Source organism: Anolis sagrei, chromosome 1 (genome assembly GCF_037176765.1).
Source record: "Anolis sagrei isolate rAnoSag1 chromosome 1, rAnoSag1.mat, whole genome shotgun sequence".
Classification (NCBI taxonomy): domain Eukaryota; kingdom Metazoa; phylum Chordata; class Lepidosauria; order Squamata; family Dactyloidae; genus Anolis; species Anolis sagrei.
This window is the reverse complement of record NC_090021.1, coordinates 214120173-214144074: the sequence shown is the minus strand read 5'-3', so window position 1 is coordinate 214144074 and position 23902 is coordinate 214120173. Positions and strand designations below refer to the sequence as shown.

The 23902-nt window shown below is 38.4% G+C and overlaps 1 protein-coding gene across 1 annotated transcript in view; it reads left to right on the top strand.

Moving 5' to 3' along the window:
* Positions 1 to 1734: 1734 nt before the first annotated feature.
* ACMSD (aminocarboxymuconate semialdehyde decarboxylase) overlaps positions 1735 to 23902 on the top strand; it is a 39498-nt gene continuing 17330 nt past the window's right edge. The window contains exons 1-5 of the mRNA XM_060775926.2: positions 1735 to 1841; positions 9649 to 9693; positions 17946 to 18042; positions 20386 to 20435; positions 21953 to 22189. Coding sequence (XP_060631909.2) covers positions 1785 to 1841; positions 9649 to 9693; positions 17946 to 18042; positions 20386 to 20435; positions 21953 to 22189 — 486 coding nt within the window. The 5' untranslated portion in view covers positions 1735 to 1784. The remainder of the gene's footprint in view (positions 1842 to 9648; positions 9694 to 17945; positions 18043 to 20385; positions 20436 to 21952; positions 22190 to 23902) is intronic.

Genomic DNA, 23902 nt, shown 5'->3' with positions numbered 1-23902 from the left:
TTGTACATGACACATTAAGTGCATGATAGGACCTTGTGTGCTGGTTTTTGATACTGGATAGCAACCAACAGCCATGTAGCCGGGGGGGGGGGGGGCTTGAGGGGCTTCAGCCCCCCCGAAATTCTCATGGTGGCCCGCGAGAAGGCCTTACTGGTGCATTATTTAAACTGTTATGTTTATTCATATCATGATCTGATCACCATACTCAATATATCCCATATGCATGGGGGTATTGGGGTAACAATACAAAAGGTTTGCTAGGCTAGACCCTCTTTCACTCAGACTCAGCCCCCACCCCGAAACTCAGCCCCCCCCAACCCCCCCCTGAAAAAAATTTAGCCCCCCCCCCCCCAAAAAAAAACGAAATCCTGGCTACGGGCCTGGCAACCAAGAAAGGTGATCTAGCTTGGGACCATGACTTGGGGAGACAAAGAAATCAACCCTTTGGCCTGATATAGCTCCAATGAGGATTGCACCAGGAATTAAGCAAACAGAGGGAATTATTGTCAGAAAATGTTAAACTGATTCATATTACCATGCAGCACCTAATAGGATTTTAAAATTTGGTGAAACTAAGCCTAATTATCCAGTTATGTGAAAATCCCTCATTGCTGGTTACTTGTGTATTTGATAAAAATACTTAATCCATTTTGCGAAATTAAATCTGAGCTCTGGGAATGTTTTTAATCCAAAGGATTACTTCCTTAGGGCATAAAACCTGCTAACACAGTGTTTCTCAACCTGGGGGTCGGGACCCTGGGGTGGGGGTCATGAGGGGCATGTCAGAGGGGTCACCAAAGACCATCAAAAAACACAGTATTTTCTGTTGGTGATGGGGGTTCTGTGTGGGAAGTCTGACCCAATTCTATTGTTGATGGGGTTCAGAATACTCTTGATTTTAGGTTTACTATAAATCCCAGAAACTACAACTCCCAAATGTCAAGGTCTATTTTCCCTAAACTTCATCAGTGTTCACTTTGGGCATAGTGAGCATCCGTGCCAAGTTTGGTCCAGATCCGTCATTGTTTGAGTCCACAGTGCTCCCTGGATGTAGGTGAACTACAACTCCAAAACTCAAGGTCTATGCCCACCAAACCCTTCCAGTATTTTCTGTTAGTCATGGGAGTTCTATGTACCAAGTTTGGTTGAATTCCATCATTGGTGGAGTTCAGAATGCTCTTTGATTGGAGGTGAACTATAAATCCCAGCAACTACAACTCCCAAATGACAAAATCAATCCCTCCAACCGCACCAGTATCAAATTTGGGCGTATCGGGGTTTTGTGCCAAATTTGGTCCAGTGAATGAAAATACATCCTGTATATCAGATATTTACATTATGATTCATAACAGCAGTAAAATTACAGTTATGAAGTAGCAACAAAAATAATCTTATGGTTGGGGGTCATCATAACATGAGGAACTGTGTAAAGGGGTTTGCGTCATTAGAAAGGTTGAGAACCACTGTGCTAACAGATCAGCACTTTAAGCCTCCCAGTCAAATGTTGTTCCTTTCGTTTGTACTTTCACTCTTACCTACTTCAGAACCAAGGGCATTTGGCTTGAAGAGTATTTGCACGCCTCTGCCTTTGGCACAGCAGAGCTCTTATGAAATACTGGATTGGTAGGCAGGGATCTGTATTGGCCAGTGGGAGGGCTTGAGCAGCAGTTAAAGTTAATGAAAAACTACCACTTTGTGGATGACACACAACACACAGGCGCAATTACAGTTTAATTGAGGGAGGAGCCTTTACTAAAAGTGAATCCTTAGGTGAACCTTCAGAGATGAAAATCGACATTCACAGTCACATTCTGCCCAAGGAGTGGCCTGATCTAAAACAGGTAACAACTGCATTGGATATCCACTACAAAAACCAAAGGGAAGCAATTGGGCTTCTTATATTTTCCAATGTTTTCAGCTGGGCTTTATGACATTTACAGGCTTTGAGAATTCCCTCTGGATTGGATGGTGCACAGTGTCTCTTTCTCAATTGCTTTCTCTGTGTGAGTTTTTTTAAAGCCGAGCTACCACTCAATAAGCACAGAGATTGACCTTCATTGCAAAATACTTCAGGCAGTGTCATGCTTTGCATGTACCAGAGTAAACTTTGAACAATTAAATGTAATTTGAATATATTAAACAAAGACATTCTGATGGTTACTCAGTGAAATCAATCCTTTGTTTTTTACCTGTTTGCACAAAACAAACCTCTTTTTAAATTTGTAATTAATGCAAAATTGATGCAAAATAATATCTGCCAGGAAGAAAAGCTAAGTGAGGTGGTGTTCAAGAGCATGATACTCTGCTTCTTCTGCCTTCAAAATGTTTTTGTTACTCACCAAACATGGATAGAAGTATTTCATCAGCCTAATTAAAAATCAAAAGTGAAGAGCACATTAAGCTTTGGTGTTATTCTAAACATTTTTATTCAGAAGTAAATACCACCACCTTCACTTGGGTTTCCTTGTAAGGAAGTTACACATTGTAGCCAAGTTACCTTGAACTATTTAATTTACCTGAATGAGAAGTAAAGACTATTAGGTTAGGCAATGGTTTGAGCATTCATGAGTGCTGTTTATACTGAATTACGATACAAAGGTTTCTGGCAGCAACCAGGAAACTGCAGGAAATGGCATTTCACTTAGTCGGAGGATCTATTGCATTTTCTTAGTTCTCATTTCAAAATCTCACCATCTGGTAGATTTGAAGGGCAAAATGATAACGTCAGAAGAACAAATTCTGTTTTGTGTTTTTTTCTTTGAAATGACTGATAATGTAAATGGAGCCCTCAGCTACAAATTGACAGCACTAGTATTGTACTTATATTACATTAGAAGTACAACCTCAAATAACATTAGATTTATTAGACCCTTTTCAGAATCGCATTTACACGAATACAACTGTAGTTTTTATGATAGGTAATGATTATACTTCACATTATTTTTATCTTGAATACATTGTTGTGTTGCTTCAAGTTGTTCCCAGCTTATGGTGACCTTAAGCTAGGATCTGAGCTGATCTGAGATGGTTTTAAACAATTGATTTCACAGTGGAAATGAATGATTTTAGTGTTTATGTATATTTATAAGTTTTTTTTAATGTTCCAACATTGAATGTTTGCCAGATATATGTTGTTCTCTGCCCTGAGTCCCCTTTGGAGTGAAAAGGGTGAAATATAAATGTTTTAAATTAATTAATTAAGGCAAATTTATCACTGGGTTTTTTGAGGCTGAGACTCACTCAAAATCTACAACTCTGGAGACAAGAGTTCAATTCTAAGCTTGGCCATGGAGACCTGGAGTGGGTCACACTTTTTCAGCCCCAGAAAACCTTGTATCAGGGTCACCTTTGGATCACCATGTCAGAAACAACTTGAAGGCAACAACAACAAAAGGGAATAGGAGTGGGGCAAGGCACCTATAAAAACAAAATGGTACCTTGGGACTCTTTTAAGAGGATGGTAGAGGCGAGAGGAGGCAATCCTGTGTGATGGGCGATGGAACCCAAAGAAGACAATTCTACACACAAGAAGATCATGTTCTCACTTTCTCCCACTTTCCATCCATCAGATGAAGTTCATCGTCAAATCAAAGGTTCAAGTACTAGAGAGAGGTAGGGTACAGTTGATACCACTTTAATGGCCATTGGCCAATGCTGTGGAGTTGTAATTTTACAAGGTCTTTAGCTGTTTCTGCCAAAGTTGCTGGTGCCTCACTAAAGACAAATCCCAGGATTCCATAACAGTTAAAGTGGCATCAAACTTTACACATTCATTCTACCATTCTACCATGTAGATACACCCACAATTAACCAACCCATTGGTCTCAGAATAGCTCTTTGAAGGTTGAGGAGCCTAAATCCATTTGTTGGCCCCAACTAGAGGTAAGACATTAAATAAATAGAATTTACATTAAGTAGGGTATATAAAATTTATTGGCAGAACCAATAAAAACACTGTTAGCAGGCAAATTCAGAGCAGGATGTTGACCCTTCTATGTCATATACTGAAGGTGACCAGGCCAACAGTTGAATCTTGAGTACTAGTAGTTCACTGGACCCTTTACTGCCCCACGGGGATGTGGACCAATTTATATGGCATGAATTTAGTTGTATCTCCAGCACCTTGCCAGTGATCCTGAAGAGGGAAAATCAAAAACTAACTGTAAGGCCTAAATGAAACAAATTCATAGAAGAAACAATATTTTGTCCAGTAAATGGTGTGACTGTTTACATTTCTGAAGCTACTTTGCAAATATCCTCTTTAAAAGGCCTTGAGGCCTTTAAAGGCCTTGAGGCCTATAAAGATTTTTTAACGAATAAATTTTCCATTAATTGAGCCGCTTGAAACATGTCTCTGAATTCTTAAGCACATTTTATTGAGTGCTTCCCAGTTTGAAGACAGAAAATGTTATTAAGTTCCTAGTGATTTCAATTTAAGTTAAACATGTACAAAGCACTCTGAGCCATATCTGAAACACCTTGACATGTTTAGTTGATGAGATAACAGCCAGAACACCAGAACAAGATACACAAAAAAGGTGTGACATGCATACTGTAGTTTGGAAATAGTACTTACTCTTCTTTATCGGTGAGTTTGTCATGGGCTTTTTGTTGCCCATTTGCTGCCACTGCACATTTTTGTAAGAATCCTATATAAAGTTTGTGTAATTGCTTGTTCTGTGTGCAATCTTGGTCTTCTTGCCAGAGTCCACCTGGCACTGTCTTCTGAAATAAACTGCTGAGTTCATTCTGCTATCAAGCTCAATTCTTAAACCCTTTAAGGGTAAAAAAAAATGCAATAATTCCTTTACTATATATTCTTCAGTATTTGCTACCTAAGGTATTCCTAATTATGGAATAAGGCCAGACATAGGATCATATCACACAAGGTAGATTGATCACAATTACTGTAGGATAACAGCAGGAGGCAGACTGCAATTACAGTGGGATAACAATGAGATTTCTCTCATGGTAGTATTATTATTTTATTATTATTATTATTATTATTATTATTATTATTATTATTATTATTATTATTATTTGAAACACAGCAAGATGAGACATCAGCAGACAAGATCACTCTGCTGGCTGTTATATTTGATCACACGTCGGACACTTCCCAAGTGTCTAGGACTGTGTGATGTATCGGCGAATAATGCATGCAGATCCCAGTAGGGTGGCCTTTTGCAGATGGCAGATGGTAATCTTGTCAGCGCCGATTGTGTTTAAGTGCAGACCAAGGTCTTTAGGCACTGCACCCAGTGTGCCAATCACCACTGGGACCACCTTTACTGGTTTGTGCCAGAGTCTTTGCAGTTCAATCTTTAAAACCTCATATCATGTCAGCTTTTGCAGTTGTTTCTCTTCCATCCTTCTGTCACCTGGGATTCTAACATCAACAATCCATACTTTGTTTTTTAACACGATCATGAGGTCAGAAGTGTTGTGCTCCAAAACTCTGTCAATTTGAATTAGGAAGTCCCAGAGTAGTTTGACGTGCCCATTTTCTGTAACTTTTTCAGGATGGTGATCCCAAGTATTTGTGGCACAAGTTCCAATGAATCATCTGAGCAGCGGTGTTATGCCTCTGCTTATAGTCTGTCCGCGTGATCTTCTTGCAGCAGTTGAGGACATGATGTATTATTAATATTAATAATAATAATAATACCCATTTTATCTCTCCTGCAGGAGACTCAAAGTAGCTTAAAATAAAAGATCAGCATACAATTTTAAATATACAAATATGTAAACATTAAAACAGGATTTAATATAAACAGTATAAAGAATTCCCAGTTAAAAACCATGAAAACATGTTCAAAGTTAAAAACCACAGCACCTCCTAACTTGATCTTTAAAACCTCCCTCTTTAAAAGCCTGTCTGAAGGAAAGCAGGGAGAGTGCCATTCTGGCTTCCCTGCGAAAAGGGAGTTCCACAGTCATGAGGAAGTCACCAAGAAGGTCCTCTCTCTCGTTCCCACCAATCAAGTTTGAGATAGAGGTGCGGCCGAGAGAAGGACCCCTCCTGAAGATCTCAGGGCAGGTTCATACAAGGGGATGCAGTGGTCCAAATAGCCTGGACCCAAACCATCTAGGGCTTTAAAGGTCATAACCTGCACTTTGAATTCTGCCCAGAAACAGACTAGCAGCCAGTAGAGCTTCTGCAATGGGGTTTTGTCCGCTTCCTGTAGCCAGCCCCAGTGAGCACAGGCTGGATCTCTATTTCCTGATCTGACTTCCAAATGACCAAGAGTACCTCTGTCTTGTCTGAATTAAGTTTTAATTGGTTTGTCCTCATCCACTCCACTGCTGATGACAGGCACTGGTTTAGGGTCAAGACAGCTTCCTTGACATCTAGTTGAAAGGAGTAGTAGGGTTGGGTGTAATACACATATAGGTAGGACCATATATTTTTTCTTCTGTTATTCACCTGGTAGGAGTTGTCAGGAGGTGCTTCTTTTACAAAAGGAGGTAATTAGCAAATGATTTGTCTTTATCAAAGAAACACTTTCCTGGCTATTTTCCACCAGGAGAGCAGTGAGAGAGGAGCAGCATCATTTGATGATTCCCAGTCAATTATGCTGTTATCTTGCCATTTGCCTTCCTTCTTTGATAGGCTCCATAGACATACCACCATGATTTGACATCATAACTGCCTCCTCTGCTCACCATGAGGTTACTGTGGTATTGCAAACATTTACATTGCTTAGGACACAAGACCTTGGGTCTATGTGTGTTCTTGTGAAACACCTTCCCATATCTACGTCTCATAATGTCTTTTGCTTTTACCTCTTTTATAGTATTAACACACATTAACCAATTTTTGATAGAAATGTGTGGTTTTCATAACTGTCAGTCTCTGCGACAATTTTGCCGTTTTAGTATTTAGAACTTCATAATCAATCTCTGCTTTTTTTCCAACAAAAATTAGACTTGCACATGAAATCATGGAAATGTATTACTTCACTGAGTAGTAGTAACAATACGTTATGTAACTATTTTGCAAGAGTAATATTTCAAAACACAGTGATCCAATCTTAAATATTAACTTCGATCAGTACAGAAACACATCACTTTGGCAAAAATCAGTTCAAATAATTCAGATTGACATAAACAGAAAATGTACACAACTAGATTTGTACCAGATTATTTGTGCTGATTGGCAGCTGTGTATGCCGACTCTTCGGCTTAGAAACGGAGATGAGCACCAACTCCCAGAGTCGGATACGACTGGACTTAAGTCAGGGACAACCTTTACCTTTACTATGTGTTAATGCATGTGCAATTCAAGGTATTTCATTAGCTATCATTATGAGATATATTTCAAACTCAAGAATATTTGAAGTAAAAGAAAGTTGTACTTATCCCTTCTGTGAATTTCATATCTCATTAGAAGCGTTTTAAAACTCTCTGGGATAATTAATGGAAATTTCAGTTGTGTATTCAAAGTCTTTCTATTCTCTTTAAATATTAATAGGAGAACGTGACCTTCAGCCCTGGTGCTCAATCATAGAGGCTGCAAAAACGAATCAATAGACATCTACACTAATGATTAACTAATTATAGCTCAGCAGAAAACTGTGTGTAATAAAAATAATTTTAATAATAAAACATGCCCAATTAGCCAACAATATCTCACAGATTCCTAGATTCTTAGACAGAATCCAAATCTAGTTGATAACACCTGGTAGACTGTGAAATCATATAACAACACGTTTACTTAATGAAGGCTTGTCATTCAGTTCAGTTCTGCTTTAGAGCTATTGCCTCAGACTTTGCAGCCAAAAACCTGAAAGCATAGGATTGTGCTGGTAACATTTTGTTCTAGTAGAAACCACAGTAAATCTTAAGAAATACGTGTTAACTTAAAAAGTAACAAAAACCAACATATCCCATTCTTTTGCAGCAGTTCTGGTGCTGTGGCAAATATTCTGTATGAGGGTAAATGTAGGCCAGTTTTGCTACCCTGGGTTATTGTGGCAGCAGAATTTCTCTGTTGCCCCAAAATTGCTCCAATCATAGAATCATAGAATCAAAGAGTTGGAAGAGACCTCATGGGCCATCCAGTCCAACCCCCTGCCAAGAAGCAGGAATATTGCATTCAAACCACCCCTGACAAATGGCCATCCAGCCTCTGCTTAAAAGCTTCCAAAGAAGGAGCCTCCACCACACTCCGGGGCAGAGAGTTCCACTGCTGAACGGCTCTCACAGTCAGGAAGTTCTTCCTAATGTTCAAATGGAATCTCCTCTCTTGTAGTTTGAAGCCCTTGTTCCGTGTCCTAGTCTCCAAGGAAGCAGAAAACAAGATTGCTCCCCCCTCCCTGTGGCTTCCTCTGCAGTGCTTAGAGAAATTACTTTCTAACTACCAGAATTCTCAGCTAGCATGATTTCATCTAATTTGAAAGCAGATATCTTGTTCAGGATGCCATCCATGAGATGATGGTGATGATGGTGGTGGTGGTAGTGGTGACGATAATTATGCTTTATTGTGCTAACAACAATTTCAGGTTGGAATAGATGTGAGAATGATTCTGCAGAAGCCAATCCAGTAGGTGTATTTTTATATGGAACTGTCCTGCCCTTTGGAAATGTTGGGATTTTGATGGACTGAAAATGAAAAAAAATCATTACAAAATACATTTTGGTATCTCAACAGACCGGAGTGGCTAAAATGTGTGCCGCCAAATTTGAAGGGGGAACAGGGTCAGCACCTGTTCTCTGAAGACCTGTGTATATTGAATTCAACTTCTTAGTTTTGTTTGTTTGTTTGTTTAAAAATGCAATGCAACTGTTTGGTCTGCCCCTGACACGATAAATAAATAAATAACTTCTTAGTTCTATAATGCAGGCTTGGCTAGATTCAACCAATAAACAAAATATTAGGTTTCGAAATACAGAAGAGACATTGGTTTGGTTTCAATGTATCTGAAGGTTTGTAAATAAAAAGAGGTTACTTATTTGAACCTGACCATTACATTTTAGAACAATTTCTAGCCGTCACAGAGTTGTTCCTGAACTGACAGTCTCAGAGTGGTACTATGCAGTTAAGAAGTGGATTACACTGAACTAGTTCCACTGCAAAGTGCCCACACAAACACCCAGGGAATCGGTTCAAGGCTGGGATGGTCAGTGTCCACTGATTGGGTATCGTAAATGAACCCACAAATGTTTTGTTCTGTTTTTATTTACCCAGACTGTTGAGATAGGTAAAAAACATGAGATGTATTGATATGTCCATTGGTGATCAGTGCTGGACTATGGCAGGGCACAAGAAATGAGTACAAAGGGGCAGAAAGCAAGAGTTCTTATATGAATGAGGTTATTTACCTTCTGGCCAGCTGTGTTTTGGAGTTTTTTAAAGTGTGACAAGCACTCTGCATTTTTCCATCCGAATTTTAAGCCCTGCATGGGATGTTATCTGGCTTATTCCAGACTTTCTAGTGAATTTTTTACACACTGTTTTGGGTTTAACATGGATTGAGGATGTACATTTTGTGGACTGTCCCCAAGCCAGCTTTGAACAGCATTACAGTGTCTGTGTAGAACCTCTCTTACATTTTTCTCAAGTCAATCTAGCTCTTCACATGGTCACCTTAATTCCTGTTTCCATTGATGTTTAATTAACTATAGTATGTATCCTTTTCTTTGTAGAGATACGGCTATGGAGGATGGATCCAGCTGGAGCAACACAATAAGGTAAACCACATCTATGCTCAATATGACTTATAAAGAATGGAAAAGCAAAAAATCTGAAAGAAAAGCTTTACCAAATGCTTTGACTAAGAATTCACTGATATCAAGAGGGATAACCTTGTCTTCTGTTGGCCTCTGAATCATGGAAGGCCTTGGAGGATATGTACTAAAACATTTTTCTCTATCTCAGCCTTAAATCTCAATAAATTTCTGAAATATTGCAGAAATGAGAAACTTAATTTTGTTTCCACTGCTATTAATACAAGTAATTTATATCATTTATTTAAGGGGATTGGTTGTGTGATGGTGGGACACGGCTTGCATTTTGTGTGACTTTTATGAAATACGGTACTTTTGCTTAAATAGACTTCCAGATTTCAGAAATATGAGTTGCTCCTTTACAAAATGCACAATGAAGATCCAGGCCCTGATCCCAGTTTATCAATTGCCAATCCATGATTTGAAATGCTCTCAAATAAACTACTTTATTGCCTCATTTCTGCCTCTCAATAGTACATAATTAGTGCTTCATACAGCATTTAAGCGGAGCCAATAAGGAGTAAATACAGCTTAAATAATGTGGAGTGGGGCACACATTTCATAGGTGAAATATAAAGAACATAGAAGGAAAATTAGCTAATTAATTCATAACGCAAGGATGCCATGAAGAGAAGAAAGTTATTAATGTCCTTTTTTGGCTTCACTTGGGAATTAATCTCCAGGAGGAAAAAAGAAATAAAGTACATTTTTGAATGAAATCAATACTTCCGCTCCCTCCAAACTCTATAAATCTCCGAGAATCTTGCTCCACTGACTTCTATCCTCTGAATCTTTGCCCGAATCACTACTGTACAGGTCTCCATAACAACCACTGCCCGAAGCTTAGTTGATAAGAGCAACTTTTGATAAATTCAAGAATCGCATCTCACATTTGCTGTCTTTACAGTAGAATCATGCACTTTGAACATGACCTAACAGATGACCTAGATTTATATTTGTCTGTGATTTTTTTCTAAAAAGGAAAAGAAAAGACAGGGAAAGGGGTCACCAAGTGAGGATTGCAATTTCAGATAAACTACATTTTATCAGAAACTTCAAATCAAGAAAATAATGCTCTGATGTGAAAACTATTTCTCTCAACAAACTGGAGGTGAAAATTAATGAGCTAGGTAGACATTTAGCTGAAGTCTGTCTTTCAGAGGAAGCAACTGGCAAAACCACATTTGGGTATTCCTTGCCTACAAAAAGCCCATGAAGATCATGTGGTCACCATAAGTTGATGGGTGACCTGGAGAGAGAGAGATCCACATACCCATGGAAGGGGTGAGAGCCAGCGTGGTGTAGTGCAATGTTCCTCAACCCAGGGGTTCGGGACTCCTGGGGGGCGGGGTTGTGAGGGAGCGTTAAAAGGGTTGCCAAAGACCATCAGAAAACACAGTATTTTCTATTGGTCATAGGGTTCTTTGTGGGAAGTTTGGCCCAATTCTATCATTGGTGAGGTTCAGAATGCTCTTTGATTGCAACTACAATTCCCAAATGTCAAGCCTGTTTCTCCCAAGCACCACCAGTGTTCACATTTGGGCATATTGAGTATTCATGCCAAGTTTGGTCCAGATCCATCATTGTCTGAGTCAACAGTGCTCTATGGATGTAGGTGAACTACAACTCCAAAACTCAAGGTCAATGTGCAACAAACCCTTCCAATATTTTCTGTTGGTCATGAGAGTTCTGTGTGCCAAGTTTGGTTCAATTCCATCATTGGTGGAGTTCTGAATACTTTTTGTTTGTAGGTGAACTATAAATTCCATCAGCTACAACTCCCAAATGACAAAACCAACCCCCCCAACCCCACCAGTATTCAAAGTTGTGCCAAATTTGGTCCAGTGAATGAAAATGCCTCCTGCATATCAGATATTTACATTATGATTCATAACAGTAGCAACATTACAGTTATGAAAGTAACAACAAAAATAATTTTATTGTTGGGGGTCACCACAACATGAGGAACTGTATTAAGGGGTAGCGGCATTAGGAAGGTTGAGAATCACTGGTGTATTGGTTGAATGTTGGACTAGTTTATCTATGGAAATCTATTGGCCAACCATGGGCAAGTCAAACTTTTTCAGCTTCTAAGGAAGGCACTTGAGAAACCCTATTGAGCAAATCTGACCAAGAAAACACAATGATAGGATCATCTTCGGGTAGCCATAAATTGGAAATGACTTGAAGGCACACAACAAAGACTCTAAGTGGTGTGGGGAACAGAATGATGATGATGCCGGGCTTCTTATGGAAGAAAAGGGGTGAAAGTGCCAAAAGCAGCCACAGACAATGTGTTTGAAAATTCATAGCAACTTCAATGTTGAGTTAAGAATAGGGAGACATAATCAAACCCATCACATAAAAGGTTGAGGAAGCTTTGGATAATTAAATACAAAAGAAGTCATGCCTCTTTTTGAAAACAGCAGATAAGTAGAGAATCATTCTTGGTTGAATAAAACCAAGCAAAAAAGCTGTTATGCATGCAACTGAAGGCTGAAGGAAAGCTCAAAAATGTAGGTTTCAGTATTAGAGTACAGTAGACGACTGCATTAATCAGTGCAATAAAGCATGAGCTGGAAAAAATTGGGATTTTACTCTAGTTGCTCCTACTGTTGCTCCTTACCTCTCATATTATAAAGACAGCAACCCTATTTATATATAATGGGACTGTGGCGCAGCTGGCTGCAAGTCCGCTGCATTAAGATCACTACTGACCAAAAGGTCATGAATTCGAAGCCAGCCCGGGTCAGAGTGAACTTCCAACCAATTTGTGTAGCTTGCTGTCGACCTTTGCAGCCTGAAAGACAGTTGCTTCTGTCAAGTAGGAAATTTAGGTACTGCTTATGCGGGGAGGCTAATTTAACTAATTTACGAGGCCATAAAAATCTCCAGCAAGCATGCAAAGAATGAGGAAGTACTTCATCAGTGTCACAAAAGGTCGGTGGAGGGACAGTTCTCCTGGTGGTCAAAATACCCTCAAGACAAAAGATGGAATGTTAAATTGCCTCTGTGTCTGTCTATATATGTTGTGTGTCTATGGCATTGAATGTTTGCCATGTATATTTACTTTGTTCCCTGAGTTCCCTGCGGGATATAAATACTGTAAATAAATAAATAAATAAATACTGTAGCTGTGGGTACTTATATACAACACTTGGTCACTATTAGATGCTTTATGGATTTAATTTAACAGTTACTTCATCTAAATGCACAGTTGCATGGTGAGATCTACATTTTATCACCTCAAGAGATTTCCTCCCACAGTAGTATATACCAGTTCTTGCCACATAATATTAAAATGGAGAAGTGATGGATAAACAAATCCAGTGTGGCTTGACTGTGTCAAAGATTATTATCTTGAAATATATGTTTCCTTAAAAAAAAACAAAGCATACTATGGAGTTCATTTTCACATAATCTGACACCAAAGCTTCCTTTTCTTATTTTCTGCCAGGATTTATGAAAGCGAAGGTCCATTAGTGTTGGAACGTGCTGCACTACGGACCGCTGTTTGCGTTAGAAAGTAAATTGATTTAGCCTCAAGATGGAAAGCCTTAAATTAACTTTTATGAAGAGTTCAGTGTGGCAGTCATAGCTTGCAATGGAAAACTAATTTTCTCTGGGTCCATGTGCCTAGTAATTACAGTAGAGCCTCAGAGACTCTGCCCCAAATTGACTTTAACTACAGATCTGGCAAATAAATCCGTGTGTGTGTGTCTTTTAAACAATCTCTGTCCCCTGAGCATTTGGAACCCATGATGACAGTATAAATATGGAACGTCAGCCCACACCTTCTGCAAAGAGTGACGGTCTGCCTCTGGCTGGCAAATGGATCTAAGCAGGTTTGCTTGTGCGCTCTTTATAGGGCTTTCATGGTCTGCATGTCATTAATGCAGATGGAGTGGGGGGAACCACCATTCTTTAATTAGGACATTGCTCATTGGAGACTCCATTTCACAACGCAAGCCTCGAGGCCATTAGAAAGGCTATTATTTAACTAGCTACACTCTGCATTTGTTTATGTGGGTTTCAAGAGATCCCTTAGAGAAATTACAGCTTTTCTAGCTTGGCTTTTCTGCGCTGCAATGATTCCATAAACCAATCTGTCAGGAAAAAAAGAACCATGCTGTGCCTACCAAAATATCCCCAACCATTTATATTTAAATAGGATTTTCGCGATTTGATCACGTCCTTCCAATCCCTCCTCAATGGCTCGGTGTGTAATAATCAACATTGGGCCCGTGTTCATAATGTATACTCTGTAGGAATGAATGGTTAAGGCCTCTCCTCCTGGAGTTTGGGAAAAATCCATTCTTGGGAGGCATTTGCCAAAGGAATCAGATGGTAACTCTGTAATTATAGCCTGTGATATTTTCTTGAATTGTGACCCGGCTGCCAAGTCATTCTGAGAGCTGTCCAAAACACAGTCACACTTAGGGGGTGGGCTGGGGATTGAGGCTTTCAAATATTCATCACTTATAAATAATGCATCAGACTAACCACATATTCAAGGTTACTTCTGACCTTTCTTTGATTTCATTACGGATTTTTAAGCACCACCATAGAGCAACATATAGTGCAAAGGGGCATGAAGAAAGTCTTCTGGTGCAAATAAAAAAATGTACGTAGCTCAATTGCCATGTCTGGAAAGTGAATGTTTTTATTTTAGAAATCAACCTATATAGAGAGAGCACATAATCATGGTGATGGCTCTCAGACCAAAATAAAGGGCTGTGCTGAAGCCACAGGAGGACTGTGAGTGTCTTTAAAGGTACATCAAAACTCTCTCTGAATGAAATGAATTTACATTAATAATATATATTTATATTAACAACATTTCTGATTTATGGTGACCCTAAGGCAAAACAATTACAGGGTTTTCTGGGATTGAGAGTGTTTGGCTTGTCCAGGGTTAACTAGTAAGCTTTAATGGCTGAATGAGGACTTGAACTATTGGGTGCATCTACACTTTGGAATTAATACAGTTTGACATCATTTTAACTGTCATGGCTCAATGCTATGGAATCATGGGAGTTGTTATTTTATAAGATCTTTAGCCTTCTCTGCCAAAAAGTGCTGATGCCTCACAAAACTATAGCTTCAATCTCACATCTAGATTGGTTGTCACTTCATATTGACTTATTATTGATACTAGAATTTATTTATTTACTTCATTTATATACTGCTTTTCTCACCCAGGGGGTGGGGGCTCAAAGAGGTTTCCAACCTATTCAAAATTCAATGCCTTACAAAACATGAAAACCTAACATAAAACCACTGTAACATTAAGTCATAAAATGTAACCACATTTAATTTTTTTTTCGTGTCACGAGCGACTTGAGAAACTGCAAATTGCTTCTTGTGTAAGACAGTTGGCCGTCTGCAAGGACAGTTCCCAGGGGATGTGTGGATGTTTTGTTGTTTTTACCGTCCATGTGAGAAGCTTCTTTCAAGTCCCCACATGGGGAGCTGGAGCTGATAGAGGGAGCTCATTTGCACTCTCCCCGGATCCAAACCCGCGACCTATAGGTTTTCAGTCCTGCCAGCACAAGGGTTTAACCCACTGTGCCACCAAGGGCTCCTATTATAATTTAAACATTATACAACGGGATTGAAAACATGTTAATATAAACATTAAAATCACCTGATCCAAAAGCATGGTCCAGGCTGTTCCAGTATCAAATAACAATTGCACATAAATCCATGTGCAACCTAAATGACAGTCTTAAGAAAAATAATTTAGTTCCAGTTTTTAATATTCTGCTAAAGTTAAAGTTCAGCTGCTTCAGGCCTCCCTCTGGTCTCCAACCTCTCTTGATCTCATCAAGCTGTGTTTGTACTGCCTGCCTGCACATTGATTTCCTGGTGGAAGAAAATCCTACTTAATAATGCATTTACAAGGACATTATTTTTATTAAACTATAATAATCACCCTACTCAAACTAAGAATTTCTGTCTAAAAGTCTGATAATCTCTCATTTAGATTTTTGCAGCAGACCATACATGGGGATCCCTTTGAAAATAACCCAAGGGAAAAAAATACAGAATGCAGCAATCAGAATAAAAAAGAACAAAACACAAACAATAGTAAAACACAACCAAAGCAAAAAAAAATCAAACATTTAGAAGCAACTGCATTCACTGTTTTGATTGTTGTAAACTACTATGTAATCTTCAGATGAAGGTCTTCAGATGAAGCCCACAGTAAACTGTACAAAGTTCCAAGCTACAGTCCAGAATAGACTGGGTCTGGTTATTCAACAGTGAGTAAATACACTTCACCCTGGAAAGTTCTTACTCTGAATTTTGTATCTGAAAAATATCTCCTCTTTTGTTCAAGTTTTCATCTCAGCCAAGAGAAGGCTCATTATTTTTTAATGACAAAAATCAATACCAACAAAGTAGAACTTTAATCCATTTGCACAAGCTTTTGATCAAGTTTATGAAATTCTAACCAAGCTTTCTCTTCTTGGCTAGGATTTCTTAAAGTCACAATAGAGGAAAATACCCCAAGGGCTAGGAATTCACATCTATGAATCCATACAACTTTTTCTCCCATGCACTGGCATTGTAAAATCATAGAATCATAGAATCAAAGAGTGGGAAGAGACCTCATGGGCCATCAAGTCCAAGCCCCTGCCAAGAAGCAGGAATATTGCATTCAATATTCCAACCACTTGGGAAAGGAGACTGTAGACCAGTGGTTCCTAATGCTGTGACCCCTTAATACATTTCCTCAACTAAAATTATTTTCATTGCTACTTCATAACTGTTATTTTGCTACTGTTATGAATCATAACTATCTGATAGGCAGGATGTATTTTCATTCACTGCACCAAATTTGGCACAAATACCCAATATGCCCAAATTTAAATACAGGTTGGATTGGGAGGGGGATTGATTTTGTTATTTGGGAGTTGTAGTTGCTGGGATTTATAGTTCACCTCCAATCAAACAGCATTCTGAACTTCACCAATGATGGAATTAAACCAAAGTTGGCACACTCCCATGACCAACAGAAAATACTGGAAGGGTTTGGTGCACATTGACCTTGAGTTTTGGAGTTGTAGTTCATCTACATCCAGAGAGCACTGTGGACTCAAACAATGATGGATCTGGACCAAACTTGGCACGAATACTCAGTATGCCGAAATGTGAACACTGGTGGAGTTTGGGAACAATAGGCTTGCCATTTGGGAGTTGTAGTTGCTGGGATTTATAGTTAACTTACAATCAAAGAACATTCTGAACCTCACCAATGATAGAATTGGGCCAAACTTCCTACACATAACCGCCATGACCAACAGAAAATACTGTGTTTTTGATGGTCTTTGGTGACCGCTCCGACACCCCCTCTTGACCCTCCCCCTCCTGGGGTCCCGACTTCCAGGTTGAGAAATGCTTCTGTAGGCTACCATTTTCCAACCTGGTATCTCTACATATTTTAGATAGCCCCTCCTGCCATGGCAGTTGTAATTTATTCTGCTTGGGTGAGACCTCACCTGGAATACTGTTAAGTTCTGGGCATCAGTGTAGGAAACATATTAGCTAACTGTAATGTGTTTCGAGAAAGGTGACCAAAATGGTAAAATAGCTCTCTATGTTTAAGGTTGAGAGGTATGATAGTCATGTTTAAACATTTGAAAAGGTGTCATATTGAAGAGGGAGCTAGTTTGTTTTCTACTGCACCAGAGACATGAAACAATGGATTCAATCTACAGGAAAAGACAGACCACCTAAACATTAGAAGAAGAAAAAATCCTGAGGTTAGAGCTGATCAACAGTAGGATATGCTGCCTCAGATTGTGGTGGTGTCCCCTTCTTTGAAGGTTTTTAAAGAGAGACGGAATGGGAGTGTTTTGATTGTGTGTTCCTGCATGGCAGAATGAGATAGGAATAGATGGCCCTTATGGTCTCTTCCAACTCTATGATTCTATGATTGCCTGATACAATCATTCTAGGATCAGGCTAAGTGAGCCAGCCACAGACATTGGAAGAATGTTGACACATGATCTGAATGAATCACAGTGTAGATACAACTCCAGGCTTCTGGCTTTATTTTATGCACTTGGTTCCCACACAACAAAGACAATATGAACAAAAGGTCTAAAAATGCCAGATATTGTTTTTAAAAAATAAATAGAAATTAACAAAAATATTCCTTTGTTTAAAAGAGACAAGCTTTGAACTCATGAATGTTTACCTTTTTACAGGAGGAAGCAAAGATGATGAAAGATGGGAAAGTTTTCAGAGTTATCCAAGACAACTGCTGGGATCCAGAGGTTCGAATAAAACAGATGGACAAGTCAGGTATCATCAGTGCATGTAGTTGAAAAAACAGAACATTATACAGAATTTTCAAAAATACTTATTTTGTACATCTGGTTTTGAAAATGATTGGGTTTTTTAAAAAAATGTTAAACAGTGCTGTGCTTAAAATGTGAATTGGTACTCTTGACAGCTTCCAAGAGGCACAGTTTCTCCTTTTTAGGTACTAGAAAAGGCATCCAGGGAATTTTGAATAAAGGGTTATGAGACACAGATCAAAACATCTAGAATGAAATGATTGCACCAAAAATAATAGTCAAAGAGTAGCAACATTAGAGGCATTAACAGGTTTTCCCATCAATAAAAATATGCAACTGAATAATGATGGCAATGCAATATAACAACAGGAGAGTCACAAAGTTGTGTGGTAAGGAAAGATCAAACATGGAACTAAACTGGCATGATTGTGCAACAAACCTGTCTTGTGATAAAATCCTCAGCAACCATACATGCTCTTAACCATAATGATCTAATATAGAAGTGCAAAACAGTTTTATAGTTTAAGTAATAACACAGGGAGAAAAGCTGCATCTTTCAAATATTTTTAAAGAATAAAGCTTTTAAAGATCTGTTCTTATGTCTCTACCTTCCTTCTCTATTTGTTTCAGATTTTGTAAAGCTGCAGTGCAGCCATGATGTAACAAAAAAGGCTTACAAATGAGGGAAAATGTGGCTAGGATTTGGGTCACAGTCACAACTTGAGAGATTTTCATTGCTCACTTTACCACTCCACCCACATAACCTACAGTAAAGCACCCACAATAAACTAAGTTTATTACATAAAAGGGATTAATTTGAATGAAACCAGGATGATCTCAATACTTTTAATGGATCTCAGAGCATTAATGGGGTAGAGAGACAGAAAAGCATTCACATTGTAATTGTGGAGATTTTATTTTTGTAAGCAATCTGGTCACAAATGTTTTTGCAAAGAAATCTACCAGTGGAAGTGTTGGGAGAACGGTTTGACTACTCTTCAAAACCAAGTCACTGGTGTTTGGTTGCTTTTCAAAGTTATTCATTAATTTTGTTTCTCAAAACAAAACAAAATTGTTCAAGTTCAGCCCAAGACCAGATGATTGCTTAGAAACATAAGGATATATTCTTCAAGCTGCTGACTCCTTTGAAGTCTTGGGGTAATCCATAATAGGTCATAATGAAACCAGAGCTTGGAAACATCAGGCGAAATGCTGATGCATTAGTGCTCTTCTATTATTATTATTATTATTATTATTATTATTATTGATATTAAAATGTTGGTGGACATGTTCATGGAGTGACCATAAATTTTAGGAATTTCGGTGACTGGAGCGATTGTTGCCTGCTTCTATTATACAAACTGGCTATAGGTGATCTTCATTTTTAAATTGGGGACTCATGTCACAAAGCATTGTAAGGCTCTGAAATGATAAAAAAATGACAAAGGTTGTGAACCAGAAAGTGTGGATTCAACTATGTTTTGAACAACAGCTCTCATCATGTCAAATAATTGGCTGGTGCTGATGGGAATGAAAGTTCAAAACATCTGAAATATACCAGACTGAGAAACAAGTATCTTGAATATAATGCTAATTATTTTCAGTGGAAACATCATCAATTTGAAGTATTCCTGGCTATTCTGGCAGCATTATGTTTCAGCAGATACAATGTTCCATAGATGTTTTCCTGAAGTGGTCTGTATTGATGTATATGTGGGAAACTTTGTCCAATGTTCCAGCACACAGTACCGTAAATCAAGGCTCTCTCTGATCAGTCACATTCACCAGCCTATGAGCCAGTGGCATAGCTGATCCATAATTCAGAGTTTAATATATTATGTTTTTAAAGAAATTTGTCTCCATGTTTGGAAGGTGTAGTTAGGAGATTGTAACTTGTGTGACTCGCTGCATTGCACATTTTAAGGGAATGCTTCAGGTTGATAAGAGTGGTGTGCAATCTGAAGAATCTCTGTCCAAATGCCTCTTTAAATGTCCCTTTAAAAATAGATTTCCAATGCAATCACAAGCCAATGGGTATTATATTTAAGTAATTTCACTCCAAGGAAGAGAAGTTGACCAAGGGCAAGTTGGATGGATGGTATCCTTGAAGTGACTGGCTTGACCTTGAAGGAGCTGGACGTGACGACGTCCAAGGGGAAGCTCTGGCATGGGCTGGTCCATGAGGTCATGAAGAGTTGGAAGCGACTGAACGAATACACAACAATTTCACTCTTACTTATTATATTAGTTTTGAAAGATAGTATTGTAAGATGGGCACTTAATATATGAGATGATTCAAGAAAACAGCTGCATATTCTTGATCACTTGTACACATTCTGTTCCACAGGAGTCACTGCCCAAGTCCTTTCCACAGTTCCTGTCATGTTTAGCTATTGGGTAAGTCAATTTAGAAAAATATACTGCAGCACATGTAAGACCAGAGCAGGGTTGCTGAGGATATTCACAGAGTCACAGTAAGTCAAAGTCAACTTGACCACAATTAACAACAGCAAGGTATTTAGTTTAGGGATATACCATATATCTCTAAACTAAAATAACAAAGCATGATTTCCCTTGGATAGAATGGATCAAACCAATGCTGGATCTTCACAGCATTGAGAAAGTACTAAAATGGTATGATTGGGGCCACTTCACCATTGACATCATGCCAAGTATGTAAAGTCTTGATTGTCAGCTGCAAGATTGTGAACATTTTCCATCAAATTATGAAATAGCAATTAAGAGAAAATATTTCAGATTCAAGCTAGGCTGCAGTTTGGCATTTAAATCTGCTTAACTTGTATTTAAGTGACCTAACACAAGACTGTGGCATAACACCTAAAGGGGACATAAGTTTGCTATTTCATGTATAGAAGGCCCTCTCTAAGGAAACATCTGCATTATCGTTCAGGGGCAGAGGAATCCAAGAAGAAGACATTATTTTTAGAACCACAAATATTCTGGCAATAGGTTTAAATTCATATTTAATGTTCTCAGCAGGCTATCAAATGCTACATAGACTTGATACCCTAGATTTTTTTTTAAATGGTCATTTTCTTGCATAGTATGATTGATTTCTGGAGTAGTATTGGATTGTGTGTATAAATAATATGCTTACAAAAAGTTACATATTAAAATTATGTAAGTCACCAATATTCATACATTCTTGTACTCCCTCCTATTGCAATATTTCATGGTTTGTAATTTGTTCTGAAAACTATTCAGCCACCTTACTTTAACATGTGTTGTACTTAGTAAGAAAATAATTTTTACTTTTATCCATTCAAATACATTATATGATGACTGAAGCTAAAATGATCTGTGTAGAAGCAAGGATGCATAGGATCTAGGGACATGATTCTTAGGTATATCACAGAAGAATTTATTGGCTTCAGTCTGGCTGTTAGTAGCTATTAGAGTAGTCCCATTGAATCAATGGGAAATTGGAAGCCAATACTTATCCAACTTTCATTTATTAAGTAGGCCCATTCTAGTTAGCATCCATAATAGGATGTTTCTGCAGCTATTCATTTTGATAGTCCCCATATTTCAATAAAGCCAGAATTGTTTGTCTAACACTAGACAAAAATTCACTAGTCACAATGAGGTTTAAGCAAGGTGCTTCTAAAGGCAGAAAAGATTAACAGAAGCAATCCTGTGCTCAAATTTTGGTAGCCAGAAAAAATAGAATTTGGTGTTACATATCAGAGATCACTCCTGGTATTTCAAAATATAAGAGCTGCATTGTTCCACAGGGTGGGGGCTTAAATGGACCGTTCTTTCAATAGGTTTTGTACTCTTGTCTATGCACTTGTTTGCATGGTATTGTATTGTGTTTGCATCCAACCTTTGTGTTCCTCTCTCAACATAAAAACCACATTATAAATCAGTCTTCTCTTAATTATTCTTACCAGGCCAAACCACATGATACACTAGACCTGTGCGAATTATTAAACAACGACTTAGCTGCTACAGTCATGAAGTACCCAAAGAGGTTCATTGGCCTTGGCACACTCCCCATGCAAGCTCCAGATCTGGCTGTAAAGGAAATGTATCGCTGTGTAAATGAACTTGGATTTCCTGGTGTTCAGATAGGATCTCATGTGAACGACTGGGACCTGAATGCCCCAGAGCTCTTTCCAGTCTATGCCGTGAGTAGGCATTCTCTTGTTTCTAAAAAAGTGATGTGGATGTCTCTATGATAATAGCAGAACTGTGATCTGCAGATAACTAGATATCCTTTTTCTCTAAGGTAAAATCAAGAGGATAGGAAATGGTAACTCATTTATGTTGTTGCTGAACTTAGTTAGAGGTCAAAGAATTCTAGGCACCTTTGTAACTGAACCCGGAATCCAAAATGCTCCAATACAGATGTTGGTGGACTTGGAACCCTTTATGCCCATCTTTATCATGAGTCAAACCATGGAGACTTAGATAAATTATTAAACATCATCTCTGAATGTATTGTATTAGTATTGTTGTTGCTACTGTCACTTGTTAGCATAATCAATAATCAATTGATCAATTCAGCATTAGTTCTCCCTATTTCTAATCTGATACATTATGCTACAGTGGCTTTCAAAGCAGTTCATTTTATACAGACTTCACCTCTTCTCCCCAAGGTCAAGATTCATCATTATGTCAGGTTCAAATGTGAGAGTGAAATCCTACAAAGCAGAATTCATTCCAAAGCATTCCAGATTACCATCTAGAATACAGTATGAAAGAAATCACAGTATATGAGAAGACAGTCAAGGCAATCTACCCATTTTATGGGGCCCAGACAACACTAATATTAATCCTTAGTCCTTGATGTGGCATCCTGGAATTGACTGCTTTTGAGTATTCAAGCTGTTGGATATCTTCTTGGTATCTGCTTCCCTATATTTGGGCAGGTCCAGAAAGGAATAGAGTGAATGAAAGCTTCCAACTGTGGAGCAGCCATAGTAGATGAACAAATGGGAAATGCCCTAAGAAGCTATTTTAATATGCACCAATATCTGGAAGGAACAATAATGGTGTGACTGTTGAAAATGCAATTGGGCTGTGCCAATATTTTAGCTCAGCCATACATGTTTAAAAAATTACGAAACAGAACTATTCTATGATATATAGGTATACTATGTTGTAACACTTGTATTGCTGATCTAACCATTACAGTATCGTACAACTGCTTTGTTTGCATTAATCTAGAAAACCTTAGCTGTCCCTAGAGAACTGTAGTTCTACTTATCCATGTAAAGTTAAACAGCAAATCAGCAATATAATGATGGACAACAAACACTGCTCTCTACAAAAAGATATCTGAAAACGTGCTAACATTTCACTGCAAACATGTTAAATGTGTTCATGCTTACCCATTGAATTCAGATCCATGTGTCACTTCATACTCACTAGCTGCACTGTAAATTCAATAAGAGTATGTCAGAAGAAGTGAAATGAATAAACAGATAAGTTTAAATGCATAGTGTGCATTTTAAGTTCCCTCCTTCCCTTTTAACCTTTGCAAAAGGGAACAGGGGAAGTTTTGAACAAAACCCAGCAGGCACAGAAAGGTTTAAGGATCTTGCACTCACAAGCACTGATCTTGGTTGGGGACACTACACATTTGATAGAAAGGAAAAGAAAAGAAAAACAGAGAGGATCCTCAGCAACATAGTCTACATTTACCATAATACTGTATGTGGTTTAATCCATAGTGAGGCAATTTCTGACTGCTTCCCTGCAACAGTATTTGCCAACTGGTATGACACTGATTAGTCCCTGGAGCAGCAGAAAACAAACTTGTTCCCTCATTAATATGATAGTCCTTCAAATATTTAAGCATTGCTATCATATGTATATGTGGCCATTTAATCAACTTC